The following is a 24,996-nucleotide window of genomic DNA, read 5'->3' as shown; positions in this document are numbered from 1 at the left end:
CTAATTTTATTCCTTTGTGGTCTGAAAAGTTGGTTGGTAGAATTTCAATCTTTTGGAATTTACTGAGGCTCTTCTTGTGGCCTAATATTTGGTCTATTCTGGAGAATGTTCCACGAGCACTTGAGAAGAATGTGTATCCTGTTGCTCTTGTATGTAGAGTTCTATAGATGTCTATTAGTTCCGTCTGTTCTAGTGTGTTCTTCATTGCCTCTGTGTCCTTCCTTATTTTCTGTCTAGTGGATCTGTCCTTTGAAGTGAATGGTGTGTTGACGTCTCCCAAAATGAAAGCATTGCATTCTATTTCCTCCTTTTAGTTTTGTTGGTATTTGTTTCACATATGCTGGTGTGCTGTGTTGGGTGCATATATATTTATAATGGTTATATCCTCTTGTTGCACTGACCCCTTTATCATTATGTAATGCCCTTCTTTATCTCTTGTGACTTTCTTTGTTTTTAAGTCTATTTTGTCTGCTACTAGTACTGCCACACCGGCTTTTGTCTCCCTTTTGTTTGCATGGAATATCATTTTCCATCCCTTGACTTTTTGTCACTGCATGTCTTTGGGTTTGAAGTGGGTCTCTTTTAAGCAGCCAATAGATGGGTCTTGCTTTTTTATCCATTGTATTATTCTGCATCTTTTGATTGGTGCATTCAGTTTATTTACATTTACGGTGATTATTGAAGGATACGTACTTATTGGCATTGCAGGCTTTAGATTTGTGGTTACCAAAGGTTCAAGGTTAGGTTCTTTAGTATCTTACTGCCTAACTTGACTTGCTTATTGAGCAATTGTAGACACTGTCTGGTGATTCTTTATTTCTCTCCTTTCTTATTCTTCCTCCTCCATTCTTTATAAATTGGGTGTTTTATTCTCTGCTCTTTTGTGTTTCCTTTAACTGCCTTTGTGTGTAGTTGATTCTATTTTTTGCCTTTAGTTAGAATTTGGTCTGTCTGCTTTCTTTGCTGTGATTTTATTTTCTCCAGTGACATCTGTTTAGCCTTGGTAGTGCTGCCATCTAGAGCTGTCCGTCTACAATTCCCTGTAAAGGTGGTTTGTGGGAGTTAAATTCCCTCATCTTCTGCTTGTCTGGGAATTGTTTACTCCCTCCTTCATATTAAATGATAAACGTGCTGGATATAGTATTCCTGGTTGAAGGCCCTTCTGTTTCATTGCATTAAATATATCATGCCATTCTCTTCTGGCCTGTAAAGTTTCTGCTCAGAAGTCTGATGATAGCCTGATGGGTTTTTCCTCATAGGTGGCCTTTTTCCTCTCTCTAGCAGCCTTTAAAACTCTATCCTCATCCTTGATCTTTGCCATTTTAATTATTATGTGTCTTGGTGCTGTCCTCTTTGGAGTTCTGTGTGCTCTGTGGTCTGAGGAACTATTTCCTCCCCCATTTCTGGGAAGGTTTCAGCAATTATTTCCTCAAGGACACTTTCTATCCCTTTTTCTCTCTCTTCTTCTTCTGGTACCCCTATAATGCGAAGACTGTTCCGTTTGGTTTGGCCACGCAGTTCTCTTGATATTCTTTCATTCCTGGACATCCTTTTATCTCTCTCTGCATCAACTTCTCTGCGTTCCTGTTCTCTGATTTCTATTCCATTAAAGGCTTCTTGCACCTCATCCAGTCTGCTCTTAAGTCCTTCCAGAGATTGTTTTATTTCTGTAATCTCCCTCTGGACTTCATACCTTAGCTCTTGCATATTTCTCTGAAGATCCATAAGCATGGTTATGACCTTTATTTTGAATTATTTTTCAGGGAGATTGGTTACGTCTATCTCCCGAGGTTCCTTCTCAGGGGAGGATGTCTGGATTAGTCTGGTCTGCATCAAATTCTTCTGTCTTTTCATGGCGATAGAGGTAGTTCTGGGGAGCTGGTGTGTATGTCGCTGGGAGGTCGTCCCTTCTTGCTGGTTTGTGGCCTTCCTCTCCTGGGAGAACGGCGACCCCTAGCGGCTTGTGCTGGGCAGCTGCACGCATACTGGGTTTCTTATTCTTGCCCGGAGGTTGTGGAGGAATCTCTGCCCTGCTTCCATGGGAGAGGCCGGCCTCAGACTACTGTTCTGCTATGGCGGAGCCACGTCAGAGTTGAAATTGGAGGGACGCTGTTTGTCACCGTGAGGGGCCTCCGAGTAGTGCTGCCACCCAGGGGTTCGGGGCGCCCCGAGTTACCCGGTATTCCCAGTAACTGGGCTGATTACACCGGGGTGTTTCCTACAGTTTGAGGCTCCTGTCCCTTTAAGACTTTCAAAAAGCACTCGCTTTTCTTTGTCCCTGGGGCTCCGGCTGTGGGGGCAGCTCGCAGGTTTTACTGTCCCGTTTCTCTAGCATCCAGCTCGCCACTCGCTGTGTGTCTGCTCTCCTAGTGCTTATGGCTGGGGCTGGGAATTTAGCAGTCCTGGGCTCCCTCTCCCTCCCTGCTGTGACTCCTCTCCTCCCGCTAGGAGCTGGGGTAAGAGACGCTCGTGTCCTGCCGGGCTGCGGCTTGTATCTTACCCCCTTCGGAGGCACTGTGTTCTCACAGGTGTGGATGTTGCCTGGCTGTTGTCCTGTATCTTCTGGTCTCACTTTTAGGGATAGTTGTATTTGTTGTATTTTCAAAAATATATAGGGTTTTTGGAGGAGATTTCCACCGCTCTATTCACGCCGCCATCTTGGCTCCTTCCCCTGCACTGATTTATAAATAATGTTTATCTCTGCTATTGCTAATGAAAGCACTACCAAGTATATATATGTACATCCGTATAAATCACTCAGACTAAAACAACAGCTCTACACTGGGTGAGTTAAGCCCAAGGTTCTATACCTATTTCTGTGCTTAAGAGATTAATGAATGCCTTTTGTAGACATGATTAAAGATTAAATTCAGAGAACACTTTGGTCTCAAGTTCTAATCTAAATAAATATTTCAAATGCGGATCAAATGCAGTGTTCTCTACAACTTGGAAATAAAAGAAAATATACACTTGTATTTTTATTTTTGTGAGCTATAATCAAAACCTAGGTTCACAATGAGCAAAGTCATAGAAAGTGATCAGTCTTCTAAAATCACAGCAGAAATTCCAGAAATCTCATTATCCTACAGTGGATCCCTGCAGGAAATCAATAACATCAATGCAAAAAACGAAATAAAAATGTATTAAAGTATTGCTTCAAAAGGTACAACTAGCATCTGGAAGTAGGGGTGGGTATGGTAATATTTGGTAGTATAGAATGTGTTGGCTCTGAAAATCCTAGGACAGCTGCAATTTACAAGTAGGGCAATTTAGGTGTATTTTTTTAAAACTGTATCCTCATCAGTGCCAATTTAGGACTTTGAAAGGGATTTATGTATGTGAAATTGTTAACGATGTGCTTATAACATATGGAGTGATTTTTTAAAATGAGAATGTAAGGTTAACAAAATTTAGATTGCTGAATTCAAACAATAACTAGTACATTACATTTAGATAATTTGAGCACCACTTATAAGTTACTACAAATTATTTCTGTATTTGGCTTACTGTAGTTATTGAAAGTAATGTAATTTATCACGTTATGGCAATTGTTAATACTTCGTACAATCGTGATGTACTGTGCACTTTTTAAAACTTCTTAAATATAATTGTGACAGTGAGAAAAAGAGCAAGTGCCTCCCCTATTTTATGCAAGAGTAGTTCTATTTGTCCAAGTTCATGCAATGAGTGACAGTAACTCAGGACCAGCCTTAGGGGTCCTGATTTCCTGATAGACTGTTTTATCCTACTTGTCTGTCCAATATTTATTTCCAAATGAGTATTACTTGTACTTGCAAATATTTATAAAGACTTGAGTTTAACCAGCTTGGTTTATGTTGTTTTTATATCCTTATTTAGCATTTGTATTTTAAAATTGTTTTGAGACATTTTATAAAGTCATTCCAATTTAAGACAGGTGGCATATATATAATGTTAAAGTAAATAATTAAAATTTATATCCAGCATGGGTAAAATTTGGTAAATCTGTACTTATATCTTTAATTATTTGATTCCACTTAAATACCTTCCTCCTAGATATTTAGCTTATTATCTAAAATTGTCATAATTTTTCCTACAGGAAAGAATTAAGAGAATACAACAAATGAGAATGGAAAAAGGTCTTCGAGCCCAGCAAATTCTGGAGGTAGAATTCTTAAATTTGATATGATTAAAGTAATATAGTCATGTATTTTAAAGTCTGAAAAATGAAAATTTTATCAGTCTGTTCTCTCACTCATACAAATTAACATGTCCATCACAAATTATCTGTAAACATAATGTATAGAATAAGGACCTCTCTGAACCTTACTTAGCAAGTTTATCTAATCCTAATAGTAAAAATCCAGGAAATAAGTAAAGGAAAAAAAAGAAAGGGGAAACCTCTCAATAGCCAATATAGTCATAAAGATCATACGCTAAAATTCATGTTCTTTACTTTTCACAACGTCATTAAGTCTTATAGTCATACCTGCTTTTCATTTAGAAATGAAACATGACAAAAGTAGGAGTGTTCAATGTGTAAACAGTTTAACCAGCTTTGTTTTCTGAGTTCGGACAGAACTGGGCTGACAGAATAGGGCTCAAGGACATGCTGGCAACAGCAAAAGGAATAGCTGCAAGACAGCAAGGGAAAATAGGATAAACAGAAACTCCAAAGCCTAGCAACAGTCTGTAATCTGGTAGTTAAAAAGGAAGCAATTTTCAACACCTCAGTGGCCCAAAGGCATTTCTGTTATCAAACTGTGTATAGTAACTGATGTCAAGAATAACTGCTCAAGTCTTCAAGAAAAAGCCAAATTATGTTAAGTGTACTGTGTCTATCTGAGCTGTACGTGTATATGTCTCAAAATTATCCAAAGTACTTTTGTCCAAAACGAGCTTTTTAATGTTGAAAATTATTATAATCCAAACCCTTAGCTGTTCAGGAAACTGTTGCCATAAAAATTGGCTTATTCCCTGAGCAATACGGTTAGCTGGGGTTTTCACAGTTGCAGGTTTTTTCCTTCTAAAACCATGTACACATATTCCCTTACCCATTTCAAATTAATTTTAAAACCCTCCAAATTGAAAATATTAAAGTACATTGGCAATTACTACTAGATAATTATGAAGCTACTAGTTAATGAGTAAGATTATAAAGCTCAAATTTGATAGCATGAGCTTGATATTCATAATGTGCTTCATTAAAGGTTATGTTTCTATTATATTCGGGAAAAAACCTTGAATTTAACCACCGTACGTTAAATAGAGTTAATGTTATTTAAGTAATGGATTTATCTCAAATTTTAAGTATTACAAACGAAACTTCAAGTAAAGTAGACACGGGCATTTTTAAATGCTACTTATTTGTCCTTTAACCTTTATTGTTAAAATCGATCCCGTTTTTGTAAAGTTTCTACAGTGATCATGATTTACTTTCAAAAATCAGAAAAAGCAAAAAATGCCATAACATCATTTTTTTCTGTGATTAAGTTTTAAGGTAAAGTAACACTCAAATTATTTCAGACTTTTTACAGAGTTTGAAGAAAAAAAACCTGACATTCTCTTACGAATTTAAGAATTTTTTTGTATATCTAATTGTAATCTATACGTTACAAATGAAATCAGTATGTTAAACGTAACAAACTGAGGGGAAATCTGTAATTGTCTACATACACGTTACATACTGTTTGAACCTTGCGAGGCATGGAGCTCCGTTTCCAAGTCTAAGGTCATATTCAGGTTGTGGTGGTGCTGTTGCATGACTTTGCGACCTATTTTATATGCACAGGCTAAGAGGATAAAGAAGGAAGAAGCTGCAAAAGCCAAATTATTGGAGGCTGAGAAACGAAAACAGGTAAATGTAGAGGACAGTCAGAGTTTTTAGTTTTTTAATTTATTTTGTTATCCTTAATCCACTATGACATGAAGAACTTTGTTTACTAGGCTCCCCCCTTCACCAAGTTCCCCCCACAAACCCTATTACAGTCAGTGTCATCAGCGTAGTAAGATGTTGTAGAATCACTACGTGTCTTCTCTGCGTAGCACAGCCCTCCCCATGCCCCCACCGCACATTATACATGGTAAACGTAAGGCCCCCTTTCTGTTTGCCTGCCCTCATCCCTCCCTTCCCACCCATCCTCCCCAGTTCCTTTCCCTTTGGTAGCTGTGAGTCCATTCATGGGTTCTGTGGTTGTGCTGCTGTTTTGTTCCCTCAGTTTTTCTTTATTCTTATACTCCACATACGAGTGAAATCATTTGGGACTTGTCTTTTTCTGCCTGGCTTATTTCACTGAGCATAGTACCCTCTAGATCCATCCATGTTCTTGCAAATGATAGGATTAATTTTGTTCTTATGGCTGAATAATACTCCACTGTGTGTATGTACCACCTCTTCTTTATCCATTCATCTACTGATGGACACTTAGGTTGCTTCCATTTCTCGGCTATTGTAAATGGTGCTGCGATAAACATAGAGGTGCATCTGTCTTTTTCAAACTGGGCTGCTGCATTCTTAGGGTAAATTCCCAGAAGTGGAATTCCTGGTTCAAATGTTATGTCTATTTTGAGCTTTCTGAGAAACCTCCATACTGCTTTCCACAATGGTTGAACTAATTTACATTCCCCCTAGCAATGTAGGAGGGTTCCTCTTTCTCCACAACCTCGCCAACATTTCTTGTTGTTTGTCTTTTGGATGGTGGCGATCCTTACTGGTGTGAGGTGATATCTCATTGTGGTTTTAGTTTGCATTTCTCTGATGACTAGCGATGTGCAGCATCTTTTCATGTGTCTGTTGGCCATCTGAATTTCTTTGGAGAACTGTCTGTTCAGCTCCTCTGCACATTTTTTAATAGGATTATTCGCTTTTTGTTTGTTGAGGTGCACGAGCTCTTTATATATGTTGGATGTCAACCCTTTATCAGATCTGTCATTCATGCATATATTCCATACTGCAGGGTTCCTTTTTTTCTAACGAAGGTGTCCTTTGCTGTACATATGCTTTTCAGCTTGATATAGTCCCACTTGTTCATTTTTGCTTTTGTTTCCCTTGCCCTGAGAGATACTAGGAATTCGCTCATGTTTATGTCCAAAAGAGTTTTCCCGATGTTTTTATCCAAGAGTTTTTTGGTTTTATGACTTACATTCAGGTCTTTGATCCATTTTGAATCAGCATGTTATTTTTTTTTTAAGTAAACGCTGCGATGGTATACCAGTATCAATTATATTAAAAATAAAAACTCAAAATGACTATATGAAATAATGTTTAGCACAGATAAATGTATATAATGTGTGCTTTTATTGTATGTTTATATTTGTTTCTTTATATATGGGTTTTTTTGTGATGTCTTTAGCTCTTTAAGTAGCAGACCCCCAACTCAGAAGTGCAAACTGTTGGATAATGCTTTGTACTGTGTGGTGTTTCTCTCGATCAGAATGATCTCCCTAAAGCTACTTTGTGTTGTTTATAAGTTTCAAATGGCATCTGAAATCTGATTATGTCCTTGGATTATAACTTTCTCTTTGTTTCAATATTAAAAAGTGAAGCCTATAGAAACAAAAGCCTAACGTTATCAGTTATTTACCAATAATAAAAAGAGTTACCATTAATTACCGGGATGTTGTTTGAGGGTCTTTTGAGGGGTTAAAATTTGGTTTCATGACTGTGATTTCAGATACTTAAAAATTCCTAAATATAACTTGAGTATTATTAACAAAGGTGTTTATCTCTGCTTTTGGATACAAGGTTTGTGTATAGATGAAAATTGAAAACATCAATTATGTTTGTCCACGATATAAAATGTAAAAAGTAGAGAAAAAGACTGGCTCTTGAATATTTTCAATGACTACTAGTACAGATGTTAACGTATCTTTATTTATGTGGCATTTGTAGAATTAATCATTAATTCATGCTTAAATAAGTTTTATATGCTAAAGCACACCAAATATGTCCGTTAGAGTCAGATGATAATTACTATAGTCAGAAATAAAAACAATATTTAGATCAGTTGGTGAGGAATGTTGAAATGATACAGACATGAGAGTCAGGGAAAAGGATAAAAATCCCTCAAAACTGTGCCTGGCAAATTGTACAGCTGAGAATTGAATAGGTGCATTAAGAAATGGGTGAATAAATTAGTTCTTCTGACCACTCTAAGTTCACAGTAACGTGAGAGACATTAAACAGATAATTGTCCCAGAGTTCAATAAATGCTATGTTATGTGGGAGCCAAAAAAGAAATATTAAAGTGCCTGAAGTAGTTGTGGGAAGAGTAAAAAAAAAAAAGGCATATGTGTTGAGGAGGAGGAGCTGTGAATTCTAAGCAGGGCGGGGATGACATACACTAAGGTACAGCCTGATGACTGAGTTAGGGCCCTTGGGGTGAGGAAGACAAGGGGCAGAGGGAGTCAGTTTTAACCTTGTATGTACACCTGTCTTAGCTTTGTTGCTGCTTCTCCTCTTTCTCCTCCTCCTCCTCCATCTTCAGCAGCATCATCACATCATCATCCAAGCAGTGCCTCAAACTGTCACGCAGACTTTTCCCAACCCAGCTGTGTCAGTGTCACTAGGGCCTGGCGAATGCACTGAGAGTAAGACGTGAGACTGACCTTGTGGGGGCCTAGGTTGTGACTGTCTATATATGCCATTTGAAACTGGTTCTTTGAGTCATCTTACACGAGAACCACAGGATTTGCATTAGTCCTATACAGTTCATTAAAATTCAGTAAATAAATTAGTGACTAATTTGACTAATAAATTAAAATAGTGGATAAGTTCACTAAATTCACTGAATTTAGAGACGCCATGTTTCCCTTGAAGTATCTTTATTAGTAAACAAAAATGGATGCCTGTCACCAAGTTTTAAAGATCCTACTATTTTCAAAGATTTCTTGGAAATCTCCGTTTTATCCTAAAAATTGACCACACTCTTACCTTCTGTTCCATATTATAGCTATGGTTTTTTAATTGGAAAAAGTACTGCATATCACTAGTTAAAAATGATGCCCAAGAATACACATGCACACACACACAGAACACACAGCTGGCCTTGGAACAATGTGACATTAAGGAAACAACTCTGCATATAACACCTGACTCCCCAGAAACTTAACTACTTATAATAGCCTACCATTGACTGGGAAGCCTTACTGATAACATAAGCAGATCATCAACCATATTTTTTATGTTGTATGTGTTGTACGCTGTATTCTCACAATAAAGCTAGAGAAAAGAAAATGTTTTTTCAAATTGTTGCAGATCTCAAAAAAGTTACCAGTGTGTGTATTTTTTTTAAACCTGCATATAAGTGGACCCATGCAGTTCAAGCCTGTGCTGATTAAGGATCAACTGCACAAAAATATATACAGTCATAAGATTATTTTGAAAATCAAAGAGTGACAATACTGAAAAGCAAAATAAGTTATTTCTATGCAGTCCTAAGTCCGTCGCTTAAACCTGCTTGGACAGTTCTGTTCATGGACATAACACAGATCACTTTTTAAATTTTAACTAATGGCTTTTCAAACATAATAATGGTTAAAGAGACTATGTGGGCATGGTTTTCTTTTTAAGGAAAAAGAACGGTCGAAGCAAGAAAAACGTGATGAGAAACGATTAAAGAAAGAGCTTAAACTAGAGCAACGAAGATTAGAATTAGAAATTGCAAAAGAACTAAAGAAGCCTAATGAAGACATGTGCTTAGCAGACCAAAAGGTAAGTTATCATGTAAACCATTTCCTTAATAAGCTTAATTTTTCCTGTGTTCTCACCTCATTCGTCTGCCCGAGCTGCCAGTACGAAGGCTTTCACTTTCAGCTGAGCAGTGGATTTCCAAGTCTAGGTCAGTGTGCTTCTCCTGATGGCCACCAATAAGTCTATTGACCTCCTGCGCTGGAAATGGAAGTTCTAAATATATAAGTGGTGGAGTGCTGCCAATCTTTTTCATTGAAATAAAAACACTGTACAAATGTACAAGGGGGAATGATAAAAGTAGATAAGATTTCTGTTTCATTTGGTCCTTCCTATATGTTTAGATACAGAAAGATCTGCCTTCTCCTCAAACCCCCTTAGATATTTAAATAAATCAGGATTTATAATCTGTAACCTCCTTCAGTGCTTTAGACTTGTTAGCTAACTTCATTGAGTATGTTGACTACTTTCCAGGCACTGTGCTAAGTGTTTTTTACGTATGAATTCTCCCATTTAACCCTCACCACAATCCTGTTGAAGAGGTATTTATGCCCATTTACAAGTGAGAAACTTTGACACAAAGAGGTGAAGGAACTTGCCCAAGATGACACAACTCATAAGTGGCACCTTGGATCCAAACTCCAATTTGTTAAACTCCAGGGTCCATACTGTTTATCACCTTGAAAGCCAAGAAATGTGTCCAGTGAGAGGACCTCATGTGTTTTCTCTCCTGTTGTTTTCACAGATGTTGCTAAAATACGTAAAAGTAGAAATTTGGAAAGAGCGTGATAATCATGTTAACTGGCATAATTTATATACTTATCAGAAGAAATCAATTATGTTTGGCTATAGTTAAGATGGTATTTGTAGAAAATTGTCAATAATACATATTTCTGTAATACTGTCAACAATAGTATAATTAGTCAATAGGATCTATATTATATGCCATGTTCATCTGATAATACAAAGAGTGATTGTCTCTTTTCAGCTTTTTCTAAAGCACTTAAAGCAAAAATATCCTAGTGGGGATTTAGTTATAATAATATTCTTACTTAGCACAAATGCTTTTAACTACAAATAAAAGTATAAACACTAGTTTTAGTAAAACTGCATGTTTAAATTTTCCTATGTCCAGAGAGGGTACATAGGTTAGTTGACACATTTAGTAGGCTCACAGTGAGCAATTTTTGAAAAATCCTAAAAGATCTCTATTTTCTTGAATTTGTTATTTCTGTTTAAATCCACATGCAGTAAATCAAATATAGAAGTCCATTTTAAGCCTTTTGATAGCTTTGTTATATAAATTTTTTAAATCACATGGTATGTGTATGATATGGTTCAAGAAAAAAGATTCAGACTTAGATGGTTTTCAAATGGAACCTGTAAGGTTTGTGTGCTATCAGATATTATCCGCAGTTCTGTTTCCACACAGTATCACTAGAGAAGGTCCTTGGTTAGTTGTTTCAGTAAGTGCAGGGTGGAGGAACATTGTTTAACAAAGACCAGTGAAATAGAAATATGTAAAAGTTCATTTTTTTCTAATCAAAATTTGAAATACTATTATTAAGTCTCATTCATGGCCTTATTGCCTTATTTACTTCCTAAATATTCATGACAACTGGTACTACAGTTTTGTCATTAAAATGTTACTATGTGAGCACATTTGAGAAGTAGCAAAAGAAGCTGCTTTCTAATGGGAGTATTGAAATTCAATATTAGTGTTTTGCTACAAGCCTAGAGACTGTTAGTTGCAGTGTAACTGGGTTCTTGATAGGATCATGGGTTCTGGTCATGTGGACCAAATAGTTTATCTGCATTAATTAGCCAAAGATGGTACCATTCTCCCATCGGCCCATAGATACACGGTAGTTTCTGAGCAGCCAAAAAAGCATGAATTATTAATCAGTCTCCATCATTAGAAGAAATTAGTACACGTGCCCTACTTAGTATGTCCATGGCCAAGTACTTTTGAAATGCTTATTTCTTCTGTTGCTCCAGTTATGGAACCCATGTTCTATCAATATGTTAATTAAAATTTGTGTTCTTTTTTCAGAATTCTGAGTTCGTATTGAGTTCCACTAAAACTTATTGATGGTTGCTTGGTTTCAAAATCCCGTGCTTAGTACTATGGGGTTGCAGAAATGCCCTCAGGGAATCCACAGTCTAGACGGAAAACCACTGGCAGAATTCAAGAGCGAAGAAAGACGGCAACTTGTTCTATTTCAGAAAATCTGAAGTCATAGCCGTTTTAGTTAATTAGTTTTTTATTTTATTTTATTTTTCAGCCTTTGCCAGAGTTGCCTCGTATTCCAGGACTTGTCCTCTCTGGAAGTACATTTTCAAACTGTCTCATTGTGGTGCAGTTCTTACGAGTCTTCGGTAAAGCTTTAGGCTTTAATGGGAATACTGATGTTCCAGACCTGAGTATTCTTCAAGAGGGATTGCTGAATCTAGGGGACAGCATGGCTAAGGTACAAGACCTGCTTGTGAGGCTCCTGTCAGCTGCTGTGTGTGATCCAGGTCTAATTACAGGATACAAGGTAAAAAAACAAAATACAAAAAGTGATTTTAATTTGTACCCTCAGTGCACTGATAACTGGCTTTAGCATATTAGCAGAAGAGTGTATACACTGATCTAGTTTTTTCCGCATCTCACAAAGTTAAGTGTAGATTTGCTTTCAGTTGCAAATGGTCCACATCTAGGGAAACCTGGTTCATAAAGCCTACAGAATGTAGATATTCCCAGATTACTCTTATTTTTCTCTAGCTTTTGGCCAAAACCAAGTGACTTAAGGAAAGTGATATTCAGCAAAAGAGAATTTATAAATCATAAAGAATTAAAATTTATGTATGCCTTCTGAAATTATGCTGTGTGCTCTCAATCACTGTGAACAATTGAGGCTAGTGACAGCACCTCTAAGATCAGCATGTTAAGACTCTGTACCTCTCAGTGGATACTCAAGAAATTCAAGTGGATCATAATTCCAGCTAAGATACACATTTCAGTCAGCTTTGCTGTAGATAATATGATGGAGAGAGAAGTTTCCAGGTGCACCAGTTGCTTGTTCTTCCATTTTCCTATTTAGGATACCAGACAATAAAGTCCATGACACTCTAGAGCTGGAAAACACAACAGTAGTGCCCCTGGGCCTCCCGCAACCAGTACTGATAGAACGCCTAGATAAAGCCTTAGAAAGCTTGAGATAGTTTCTATAGTCAAAGAAGGTATGATATCTACTCATGAGTTCACATACTCTCCTTCCTGCCTGTTAACCAAGGGTCTAAAGAAGGAATAGAAAGACGCAAGTACTCAAATACCTGTCTATCATCTGTTGTCTATTTTTATCTTTACTTCATTTCAAGTGTGAATTAAGCCCTTTTCAGTAATACATAGATAATATAATAAAAACATTTAAAAATCTTAATTGTTTTTATGTTCTGTACGGTTAGGATCAATACTGACAAAAATGCCAAACTTTTATAGGCCGAAACAGCTCTTGGAGAACATTTGCTGAATGTTGGTATGAATCGAGACAATGTTTCCGAGATCTTGCAGATCTTTATGGAGGCCCGTTGTGGACAGACTGAGCTCACCGAAAGCCTGAGGACCAAGGCTTTTCAGGCCCACACTCCGGCCCAGAAAGCCTCGGCGCTGGCCTTCCTGATCAGTGAGCTGGCGTGCAGCAGGAGGGTGGTGAGGTGAGCCCGTGCCTAGACTTCTCTGGCGCTTCCTTCCTGTTCTCAATTTGTCTAATCGAAATAATTTATATGACAAAGTAACACAAATTACCCATGCAAAATCCAAAGTTTACAGAGTAGCACAAAGAAAACAAAATTACACTTAACCTCACCATTCAGAGATGACTACTACTACTACTACTATTTTAATGTATTTACTGCAGTCTGTTGAAAAGAAAATTTGGATCTTACTGCATGTTCTTTGCTACCATTTTGTTTACTTAATAATTCTGTTAATTATTCATATAAGGAAACATAAAAATAGTTTTTTCTTACCATGGCACCAGAAGGTAGCACCTTTGCAAGAATCCGGAATTTTTTCTTTCTTTGACATCTTTCAGTGATAAATAACTACGTGATTTTCCTTCATAGCCATTAATAGAATTATCCAGCTTTTTATTTTATTATGTGCTAATAACAATTTAATATTAGTTTATTGATGTATTGTACTTTTTAAAAGCTTACATTTAAGAGTCAAAGTAGATTTTGCACTCTAGTATTTCAAGTTTTGGTGAACATATCCATATTCATCTTGTTCTTTCTATTCATTATTTTACATATTTTAATTATCGTTACTTTTACTTCTTTTCCTTTCTAGGAAAAGGATCAATCTGTATATTTCAGAGCCATGCATTTCTACCATTGGTGGACATACTAAGTCTTCTGTATATCTCTTAGCTGTGATACTGTATTGATATAATTTTTCACTTGTTTTCGCTACTCATTGACATCACTTTTAGTTAGCAAGAAATGGCAACAGTTTACTCACCATGTTAACATATTGCATAATGGATTAATTTCTGTCTTCTAATAAACTTTTGCATTGACAGTGAAATTGACAAGAACACTGATTATATGTCAAACTTGAGGAGAGATAAATGGATGGTAGAAGGTAAACTCCGCAAGTAAGTCCTGTTTTATTAAAGTTAGTATACTGTTTCCCATTGTACAAATTCCCCAGTAAAACATAAATTCCAAACACAGAATTTAAAGTTTATTATGTGTAAGAAATAAAAAAAGGTAAAGCTTAATTAAGATGAATTAAGAAATTAATAAAACCTAGGATGAGAGTCTGCAATGGACAAAAGTTGTAATTAGAGTCATTGAACATCTTATGCTTCAGACTTAGAAAAAAGTCAGTTTACATTTTTGCTTCCAAAGAAGTCAAGCAATCACGTTTTCTAAGATTGTTGTTGGCTATCAAGTTAGTTTTGTCATAAGTAGAATCTGTTTAGAACTGCCACTTTTAAAAATTGCTTTCTAATTAAAGTTTGCTTTCATAGAGTCTAAAATGTCCAAATGTATTCAGAATTAAAGCTTAATTAGTTTCCCGCCAGGAAATATAATGCTGAAATTACTCAATTTCTATGTAAGAGGAGATTTCTTTGTATAATTTGAACAGAAATTTTTCAGTCTGAAAGCATGGGATCAGGAATTATCATTGGTCATTGCTAGAGTTAATTTTTGCAGCTAAGTTTTATTTTTAAAATATATTCTAATTCCAGAGAGATCCAGAATAATTCTTAAAAGTCAATATATTCTGTAATTTCTGGAAACATATTTCTTAAATTTCTTTAATTCTAATTTTATTGCCATTGACTTAATACTCACCGTAAGGCATTTTTGCTTAAAACTCACGTTATTTTCTCTAAAATGTATGAAGAGAAGGTTTTCTTGTACATCCTAATTTTGTTACATTTTAAAGGCTCCGAATCATTTATGCTAAGAAAGCAGGCAAGAGAGACACTTCAGGTGGCATCGATCTTGGAGAAGAGCAGCACGCGTCGGCCACCCCCACAGCAGGATACAAGCGAAGAAGGAAGGGCGGCGACAGTGACGCTGATGGCAACGAGGAGGAGGAGGAGGAGGAAGACAAGGAAGACAGAAAAGGAAAGAAAACTGATGTCTGTGAAGATGAGGTAATCAAGTTTAGGTAGATTTTATTACTTGACAAAGATAACATAACATACTGAAAACAGAATTTGGGGGTCAGGTGGATTTGGGTTTGAATTCCATTTTGACACTTACTTGCCTCAGTTTCTTCATCTGAAAACTGAATATTTATAACAATCACCTCGTAAAGTTTTTTGTGATGGTTTAATAATTGCCCACACATGGGATGGGCTTACACTGAATAAACAAAGGCAAGTTTTTCTTTTTATAGAACATATTGAGAGTTCTTCAAAGAACCATGTAGATTCTTAATTTCAGTTATCCTCTTTCATTCTGGTAAAATCCTAGCTTATATGTGTACAATACTTCATGCCTTGAAAGTATTGTCACATTTAGTGAAACTGATGTATTTCTCAAGCATCATCAGTTTGTTATGTGCCTCGCTCTGGGCACTTTTGATCAAAGATGAGTAAGGTACCGAAAGTCCTTTCTCAACTTGCAGTCTCATTGAGGAAGATTTGCCGTAAGAAAATGTAATGTACTACATGTTAACTGCTTTGCCGGTGGTATCTACTCTGTGCTAGGCAGGCGGAAAGGAAGGGCATTGAACCTTTATGAGGAATAGGTCCTCAACGAAGGCTTTCTGGGCCCACTGGCTGAGGCTAAAAGGTGGGCTGAATGTTAACCTGGGGAAGAACCCGTAGAGAAGTGCTCGGGCAAAAAGCACAGCATAAACGGACGTAGGAATCTGAAACCACGATGCGCCTTAAGTGACTGACAAGTGCTTCATTGTTATTAGAGAGCCTCCTAGCAACAACTGTGAACTAGGATTTACACTTTTTTGGTAGGAGGAAGCCATTGCTTCCTCTTTGTAAGTGACAGAATGACAGAGTCACACTTGCTTTTTTTAGTGGCTCCCTATGGCAGCTCCATGGAAAATAGAAGTAGATTTGGGGTAGGGCAAGATCAGAGGTGGGAAGGTCGGTCAGGAGATGTTGCAAGAGTTTAATGAGTTGTAGGGTCCCAAACGAGCCCGATGGTAGTTGGGAAGAAGGAGGAAACGATTTCAGTAAATACTTAGGGAGAAGAATGAGTAGTATTTGAACTGGTAGGTTGATGGAAGGGTAGGATTGATGCCCGACCATCTGGTTTGGGAGGCTGCGTGGTATTCTTGCCATTAACTGAGTTAGAGAAATCAGGAGGAACAGAATAAATAGATGATAGAGGAGGAGGGGAGTGCAGATCAGATAGTGGAAGACAAGAAACGATGGTGGGTTCATTTTGGACATGTTACGGTTGAGGTGCCTTTGCAGCAGTTCTGCAGTAAGTTGGATATAAGAATCTGAAGCCTAAAGATGAGTTCAGTCATGAACATATAGATCTGGAAGTTATTCACACAGACAGTAGTTTAAAATCATGAGGTGGGTGATTTCTGTACAGGGTGATTGGTTTAGGGAACATAGCAGTAGACTGAAGTTGGAACCCCAAAGGGATGTCAACATTTCAGAAGATCCCGTAGGGCTTCTTGTTGAAGAAGGAGCAGTCGTAGAGGTAGGAGGTGTCTGTAATGGTTCAAGGATCTCTGAGGCCATCACCAGAGTCAGTGACTCACTAGGAAGACTCACACATCAGAATCAGAGAGAAAAGACGTGTGAGCCACAGCCCAGAGGAAACCAGACCCACACTGTTAAGAGTCTTTTCCCAGTGGAGTCACACAGGATGAGCTTCAGTCTCCTAGGAATGAGTTATGACAAGTATAAAACTCCCAGGAGAAAGACAGGTGTTCAGTATACACCCCATTGTTAGCCCAGTTGGGTTCCAGTGAGCCAGTCTATCAGCGTGGGAGGAAACCCTGTGAAATCCAAGTTCCCAGACACCAGCCAGGGACCAGCCTTGTACGCGGGCCTTTCAAATAGAGCAGTCAGACCTGCAATGTCAGCTCTTTTCTACACATGTAGTAGTAGCAAAAATCAAGAAAACTGAACATTTCAAAGGAGGGAGTGATAAACAATGTTAACGTAGCAGGAGTCTAGTGTGATGAGGATCGAAAGTGTCTGTGGGATCGGGCAAGGCAGAGGTCACTGGGGACCAGTGGCAGCACAGTCGTTAGTCGGGTCAGAGCAGGAGCTGGGTGGCGAAGGATCGAGCACCGTAGAAGGTGAGGAGGTGAGATGACTTCTGTAAGCATTGTGCCTCAGAGGAAAAGGTGGTTCCTAAAGGGGACAGACAACCAAGGGTTACTCAGATGTGAAAGGCTAAATATGATTTCGGGTTGAAGGGAGTCAGTAAGAGAGGGGGTTGAAGATATAAAGAAAATAATCAATGGGGCAAGGTAGATAAACTCTACTAAAATTTGTTACTACTTATTTAAATATCATTAATGTCTCTTAACCACATATATCATTTAAAGTGACTTTTTAATTGAATTATAGTTAGATTATAGGGTTTCATTGAGTAAAATCCTGGCAAATGTATATGTTGTTAATGTGAGAAAACAGTTTAAAAACTTTTTAAGATAATAATTTTAGGACCTAACAAGTCAAAATAACATTTCTTTTAAGTGATTTTAGAGTTATCTGTTATGATGAAGAACTGGTAGCCACTTATCAATTGCCTTAAAAAATTTAACTATTTAATGAGCCCAATGATAGGATAGATACATTATTCCTCAAAAAGTAGGTTTAGATTCTTGATTAAAGTTTGGGGAGAGTGCCAGGAATTAAAACTCCCTAGAAGATGCATTTCAGGGAGCCTTTCCGTTGAGACCCGTGTGATCGCTCTCTGTTAGAAGGTCCTGCCCTTGACTAAGTCCATCCCCCTTTGTCTCAAAGATGATTCCCTCTTCTCCACACTCCTCATTCCTTCAGCACATGGAGTCTGTATACCTAAACCTTAGAATTGTGTTGAAACCTACGTGAGCTCTAACTTCACAAGTTGGCCTGGTAACAGGTTATGTGGATGATTGAACTTTGACACATAGGGACATACAGTGGCCTCTCTTTTGGTTGGGAAATCATGGAGAACCACGGCAGAGATGAGTTCTTTGTGCTTAGTCTCCTTGCCTTTCTCTCTGACCTTTTAAGTTCTACACATCTCTTAAAATTATAAGGACTATTAGTCAAAACTCCTTTGCTTTAAACAAACCTTAGTAGACACTTTACTTCCTTTTCATCTTAGGGAGAGTCTTAGAAACAGCACTAAGTTTATTTGACTGATACATAGTTACTTTGATGTCTTTTGCAGGTATTTTTTATTACTGTTGCTTGAATTGTATTTTTGTGTAAGCATATTATCAAACATTTGCCCTGCGAGTCAAAAGATCACTTTAGAACCATACAGACATGTAATTATGTAATTATCTATTTGAGGGTCATTGGGCCTGTTCTCTTTTAAGACTTCTTTCCTGAAGTAGAAATTGTGTTACTGTTAGCACAAACAGTATGCCTAAATGCCTCTGTAACTTGCTCCCCTAAACTGGATGAGAAGTAGATAAACGATAGCTTATACTAAAGCTTCTTTCCATTTCCTTTTGTTGGGGAGATAACTACTCATCCAGAAATACCTGCTCATGAGTGGTTGGTGGCAGTGTGGCTTTTTAAAAATGCTTCTAGAAAATGAGCACCGGAAACAAATTTTACTTTTTTAAACCTAAGAGGTACCTGCATTTTCTAGATACAATTTTCAGAAAGAGGGAAAGTAACCAGTTTGCACACTGTGTGCCTGGAAGTTTGCTGGTTACTTTCAGATCTGTTCTCCTCGGCCCTCACAGATGCCCCCATGTTACAGGAAATGTTGTTATCAATCTACAGGTAAGGAAATAGTCTTAGAAGAGTTAAGTAGTTTGCCCATAGGAAGTAGCGTGGCTACGATACAAAGAAAAGACATGTGCCTTTTACTTTATGCTTTCCCTCTAAAACATATAATTTGGTGGTTGTTTTCCTATATTCATTTTCTAGAATGAAAAATTTCATGTAATCACCAGTAAAGTACCACTTACGAAATTAGTATTATATATCGTAGGGATTATTTTTCTTATAAAAGCTCAATGTGTTCAAAATATAACTTACCTTCTTTGCCCTAAAAATGACTCCAGTGAGTCACTGGTACCAAATGAATGGTACCAGTAGTTTTGCAGTCTCCCAGATTTAAACTCTTACCATAATTTACTACTTCCTTTGTCTCCCTCACCCCTCTCTGCCTCATACCCATGAGTGGCCATGACTTAACATTTCTAATTAGGTAATACTCTCTTACGTCCATTTGCTTTTCTCCGTTTCTGTTTCTTTTACCTATGTAAGTCCCACATTCTCCGTCCCTCTTGAGTCACTGCAGTGGAATACTAACCAGATTTGACAATGTTCATCCTTTCCCTGCTCCAGGCCATCTTAGGACTATTGCCGTATTATCTTTGTAAGCGTAGTTCTCACGTTTAACCTCCCTCAAAGGATCACGTTATTGACCATGGTCAAGCATTTATAGCTCTAGATCGTTTAACCCTGAACTCATCCTTGCCTCATCTCCTGTCTTACCTCTTCGTGTACCTTTCATGTCAAGATACATCAGACTCTTTCTGGAATGCCCTGCGCTTTCTCTGATTGATCGAATCCGAACCATTCTTCGGTAGCTAATTAAGACACAACTTCTTCCATGTAGCCTCTCTCGGTAAAGATTCCCACTAAAAGTAATCTCACCCTCTCCTGAACTCCATGACTCTTAAATCTCTACCTCTTTTGGGGTCCCTATGGCTTCCTCTGTGTAGTGGTTTTTATTTCCATAGTGTGATGTGCATGTGTCTCCCTACCAGATTATTAGTTTACAAAGAACCAAGAGCTGAGGCTTACTCATTCCCATAGGGCCTATCCTAGTGCTTTGCATAAAGGAGGCCTTCATTAAATACCCACAGATTGATTGAATAAATCTTAAAACTTTAAATGATACTGTATTTTGTCATGTATAGGATGAAGGTGACCAAGCAGCAAGTGTTGAAGAGCTAGAAAGACAGATTGAAAAGCTGAGTAAAGTAAGCAGTTTTCAGATTATAGCTTACATCATTTTTGCAGTGTTTTAAAAATCCACCTTGTATGGGATTCCTTTTTTGTGACTGCTAAATAAAAGCAAGCTTCTTGTAAGTAATTAAAATGGAGAGCTCCAGAAACATTCTCACAATTAAACCGTAAAAGTTTCTTGCCAATGTTAAAGTCCTCCCTCTTAAGACATGGTACTAACTTAATCAAGAGCTATATTCTTTAGCTCTTTATTTAAATACAAAATATCAATAAATGCATGGTTTTATTTCTTGGAATTCATAACTTTTAAAATTCAGTCAGATTTCATGTTAATAGTTTCAGCATCCTGTGTTTTATTTATTTTATTTATTTATTTATTTATTTTTTTCTAGATAATTATTTTTTATTGAAGGGTAGTTGACACACAGTATTACATTACATTAGTTTCAGGTGTACAACATAGTGATTCCACATTTATATACATGACAATTCTAGGTACCAGCTATCACCATACCAAGCTGTTACAATATCTTGACTATATTCATTATATCCCGGTTACTTCTTATTTTACCATTGGAAGTGTGTACTTTTTTTTTTTTTTTTTTGTGAGGGCATCTCTCATATTTATTGATCAAATGGTTGTTAACAACAATAAAATTCTGTATAGGGGAGTCAATGCTCAATGCACAATCATTAATCCACTCCAAGCCTAATTTTCGTCAGTCTCCAATCTTCTGAGGCATAACAAACAAGTTCTTACATGGAGAACAAATTCTTACATTGTGAATTAAGTTCTTACATGGTGAACAGTACAAGGGCAGCCATCACAGAAACCTTCAGTTTTGCTCATGCATTATGAACTATGAACAGTCAGTTCAAATAGGAATACTCATTTGATTTTTATACTTGATTTATATGTGGATACCACATTTCTCTCTTTATTATTATTATTTTTAATAAAATGCTGAAGTGGTAGGTAGATACAAGATAAAGGTAGAAAACATAGTTTAGTGTTGTAAGAGAGCAAATGTGGATGATCAGGTGTGTGCCTGTAGACTATGTGTTAATCCAAGGTAGACGAGGGCAATAAAACATCCACGTATGCAGAAGATTTCTCTCAGAACAGGGGGGGTGAGGTTCTAAGCCTCACCTCTGTTGATCCCCAATTTCTCACCTGTCCTGTGTTTTATTTTACATTAGTGTACTTGTGGGTTTTCTTTGCACTGGATCTATAGACTGTATATGTATGTACTTCTCATGTAAAACTGAATTTCAGTAGCATTAGTGAAGTATTTCAGGATTAGTATTATGAGATATCTGCATTTTATGTCATTAGATTCATCACACAGTTATTCCAAAATTTAGTCATATGCTGCCTAAGGTCTGCAGCATGAGTATAAAAATAGGCAAATACAGGTATATGTGAGTATTATTTGTTACACACTGTAATCATTAGAATTGAGTCAATTGTCTTTGGCTCAGTGAAACACTTGATCACATTGTTTATTACCAAATATAAGACATGCTTTACGATAAGATATCTAATAAAACAAAACGTTTTTTAATCCTTGGCAACAAAAATATTCTAATTACCCTCAAAGTAATTTCTGTCTTTACAACTGTTACTGGAACTGAAGTCAGACGTGTGATATCAGTTCTTTTGCTGCCTTTCTTCAATAGTGAAATCTAGCTGCTCTAAAGCCATGATAAGTATAAAGTCACTTAAATATCAATTTTGAAAGCACTTAACACCCATAGCATAATTGTATGCATCATTTTTTAACAGCAACAGAGTCAGTACAGAAGGGAGCTCTTCGATGCGTCTCACTCTTTACGTTCAGTGATGTTTGGCCAGGATCGTTACAGACGTCGGTATTGGATTTTTCCCCAGTGTGGGGGGATTTTTGTAGAAGGCATGGAGAGCGCTGCAGGTAGGAGCCATTAATCTGTTACAAAGTAATATAACAAACCATACGTTTAAAAACCCTGTTACTCCTTCGATATATTGTGTGCTTCCAGAATCAAATGTGCATTGTGGATAAACATTGTAAAACCTTGTTTTTCATTTCTTTTGAACTCATAATGCCCCTTTCACTGATAAATATTCCTTTCCAGTCCATGATTTTTCTTCTTCTGCACTTTCTGACATCCACCCATTTAGTGGACACAGATCTTTACCTGTATTGTACTGTGTAGCTGCTGCTCCATTTCTCTTCCTTCGCACTGTCAAATTTTCCAACATGTGCTTTACTCTTTAACCTTTGCAGCAACCATCCATCCTGACGGTAGCCCTGGAGGTAAACTGCTTAAATCTAAGACCCTTAGCATAAGACTCATTCATCTTGAAGTCTTGTATGTGTTTGAAATTTGTGATTACCTTCTTCTCCATTAAACTTCTTACTTTCTTAAGTATTATCACACATCCTTCATATTCTACCTTTAGACTCTGCTTTTCTGGCTCCGTTTCTGTTAAATTAACTAGCGCAGTACACAGTGCATTTATAGGCCCGGTAAACTGTCTTGAATTGAATGTTTCAGAATACTATGTCTGGGCATTTTCAAATGCTTAGATTCTGATGGGGCCACAGCGTCAAGTCAGTGCTTACATGTAGCCATTGCCCGAGGGTGGTGTAGGGAGGCGAAAACTTCTTTCAGCTCGTTTTTTTTGAATACGCAGTATGTGTCGGGCATTTCTGGGCACTGGATGTTCAAAGATAAACAAAACATTAGTCCATGCCATCCATGTAGATGTTTAACAGTCCAATGTAAAGAAGGGACTGATTAATCACATAGGTGTCTAGAACAGGTACTATACAACAATGTAAGTACCCTTGGGGCACAAAGGACGGTTAATAATAATTGAAAATGGTTTAGAATAGTGGCTGGCATGTAAATATTGTTGGCCTATAACAAGCAGAGTTACTCTTCTGCACAGTCATTTATTTCTTGTGAGTCAAAGAATATGAAGAATGGGTATAAAATCGTATATTGGAATGATGCGTGAAAGTCATGGTCTGCCTTCCCAGGGTAAAAGTTGCTGATAGAGATAGAATCAGGGAGGGCACTTAGAGGCTTCAGTTGTGTTTATTTTTAAAGATTGATATGAATGGGTCAGAATGTTAGTTAAACAGGAGAGTGTAGTGAGTTCTTTTTTTAACTGATTGCTTAAAATATTTAAACATAAAAATATTTTAAAGCATGGAAAACATAAACTAAGTAACTAATAAGTCAATAAGTAAGTGGGACTGTCATACTAATAAGCCCCTGAACAGCAACAGAAAACATGAACAGAATGAAAAGGCAATCTACTAAATGGGAAAAAATATATGCAAATCTTATATCTGATAAAGGCCTGTTATCCAAAGTATATAAAGAACTCAAAAGCAAATATGACTCAATAGCAAAATAAACAATCTAAAGATCTCAGTGGACATTTTCCCAAAGAAGACACACAGATGGCCACAAGTACCTGAAAAGAGGCTCGACATCATTAACTGTCAGGGAAATGCAAACTACATTAGATATCGCCTCATCCTGTTAGAGTGGTTCTTATCAAAAAGACAAGAAATAAATGTTGGTGAGGATGTGGAGAGAAGGGAGCTCTTGGGTACTGTTGCAGGGAATGTAAATTGTTGCGGCCACTATTGGAAACAGTATAGAGGTTCCTCAGAAAAGTTAGAACTAGCATATGACCCAGCACTTTCACTTGTGGGTACTTATCCAAACAAATGAAAATGGAAACTCAAATCAGTATCTGCATCCCCGTGTTCATTGCAGCACTATTTGCAATAGCCAAGATAGGGGACCAATCTAAGTGTCTGTTGAAGCATAGTAAGGGCTGGAAAGAACAGGGGATTGTGTGAAATTGGTGAAAGAAAAACTATCTAAAAAATCTCTGTGTACTTAACATCCTTATAAACTTCCAAGATTTTAAAAATAATTTTTACATTTTAATGAGAGGTTTAACTGTCTATAAGTAAGAATTTGGATATTAAAGTTAACGACCCCATGAATAGGCTATTAAAATGTATCACCTCTGAAATCCCCTACTAGTCTCAGACCTAGTGTGGTTAGTTGATCTGTTTGTTTTTGGATATATGAAAGTGATTTTTGAGATAATAGTTCTCAGAATAAATCAAGCACAAATATTAGTACTTCCTTGCTAGCTAGTAACTTGTACAAAATTAAGGAAATTTGCAAGCTTTGGATATATGAAATAAATTATGATAATCCATATAAGAATATTATGCAGCTGATTGAAGGAAAATGTGATACAGTTCTATGTATCATCATGGAAAGCAATCTAAGGTATATAGTGAAAATAGTAAAGTCATCCTTTTATTTCATCATCCAAAAAGTATTTATTGAGCCCCAGTTTCATAGCAGCCACCATGTTAGGTAGCTGGGATCCTGTTAAAGCAATATAAACATTGCTCTGCCTTTAAGTAACGTTTGTTGAGTTAAATTGTAGTGTGTGGGGTGGGGTATGGAATGAAATATTTTAAAATTAGCAGGTTAATGTGTATAATGGTAAATTCTGCAAAAGAAGCATATAGGATGATGATATTCTAAGGTGAATAATAAGATGGGGACCCTACTTGAAATAGAGTAGTCAGGGAAAACCTTTGTGAATAGGTGATACTTAATCTGAAACATTGAAGGGTAAGGAGCCAGTCAACAAAACAGGATTTC

The 24,996-nt window shown here is 37.1% G+C and overlaps 1 protein-coding gene across 1 annotated transcript in view; it reads left to right on the top strand.

Annotated features, from left to right (window-relative positions):
• LOC130681280 (bromodomain adjacent to zinc finger domain protein 2B-like) overlaps nucleotides 1-24,996 on the top strand; it is a 107,231-nt gene that overhangs the window by 65,138 nt on the left and 17,097 nt on the right. Inside the window, exons 7-15 of the mRNA XM_057493919.1 lie at nucleotides 2,011-2,223; nucleotides 4,082-4,144; nucleotides 5,771-5,836; nucleotides 9,551-9,691; nucleotides 11,953-12,207; nucleotides 13,152-13,366; nucleotides 14,236-14,310; nucleotides 15,111-15,324; nucleotides 22,091-22,235. Coding sequence (XP_057349902.1) covers nucleotides 2,011-2,223; nucleotides 4,082-4,144; nucleotides 5,771-5,836; nucleotides 9,551-9,691; nucleotides 11,953-12,207; nucleotides 13,152-13,366; nucleotides 14,236-14,310; nucleotides 15,111-15,324; nucleotides 22,091-22,235 — 1,387 coding nt within the window. The remainder of the gene's footprint in view (nucleotides 1-2,010; nucleotides 2,224-4,081; nucleotides 4,145-5,770; nucleotides 5,837-9,550; nucleotides 9,692-11,952; nucleotides 12,208-13,151; nucleotides 13,367-14,235; nucleotides 14,311-15,110; nucleotides 15,325-22,090; nucleotides 22,236-24,996) is intronic.

The sequence above is a fragment of the Manis pentadactyla genome, chromosome 16, assembly GCF_030020395.1.
Source record: "Manis pentadactyla isolate mManPen7 chromosome 16, mManPen7.hap1, whole genome shotgun sequence".
Taxonomy (NCBI): Eukaryota; Metazoa; Chordata; class Mammalia; order Pholidota; family Manidae; genus Manis; species Manis pentadactyla.
This window is presented reverse-complemented; position numbering and strand designations above follow the sequence as displayed.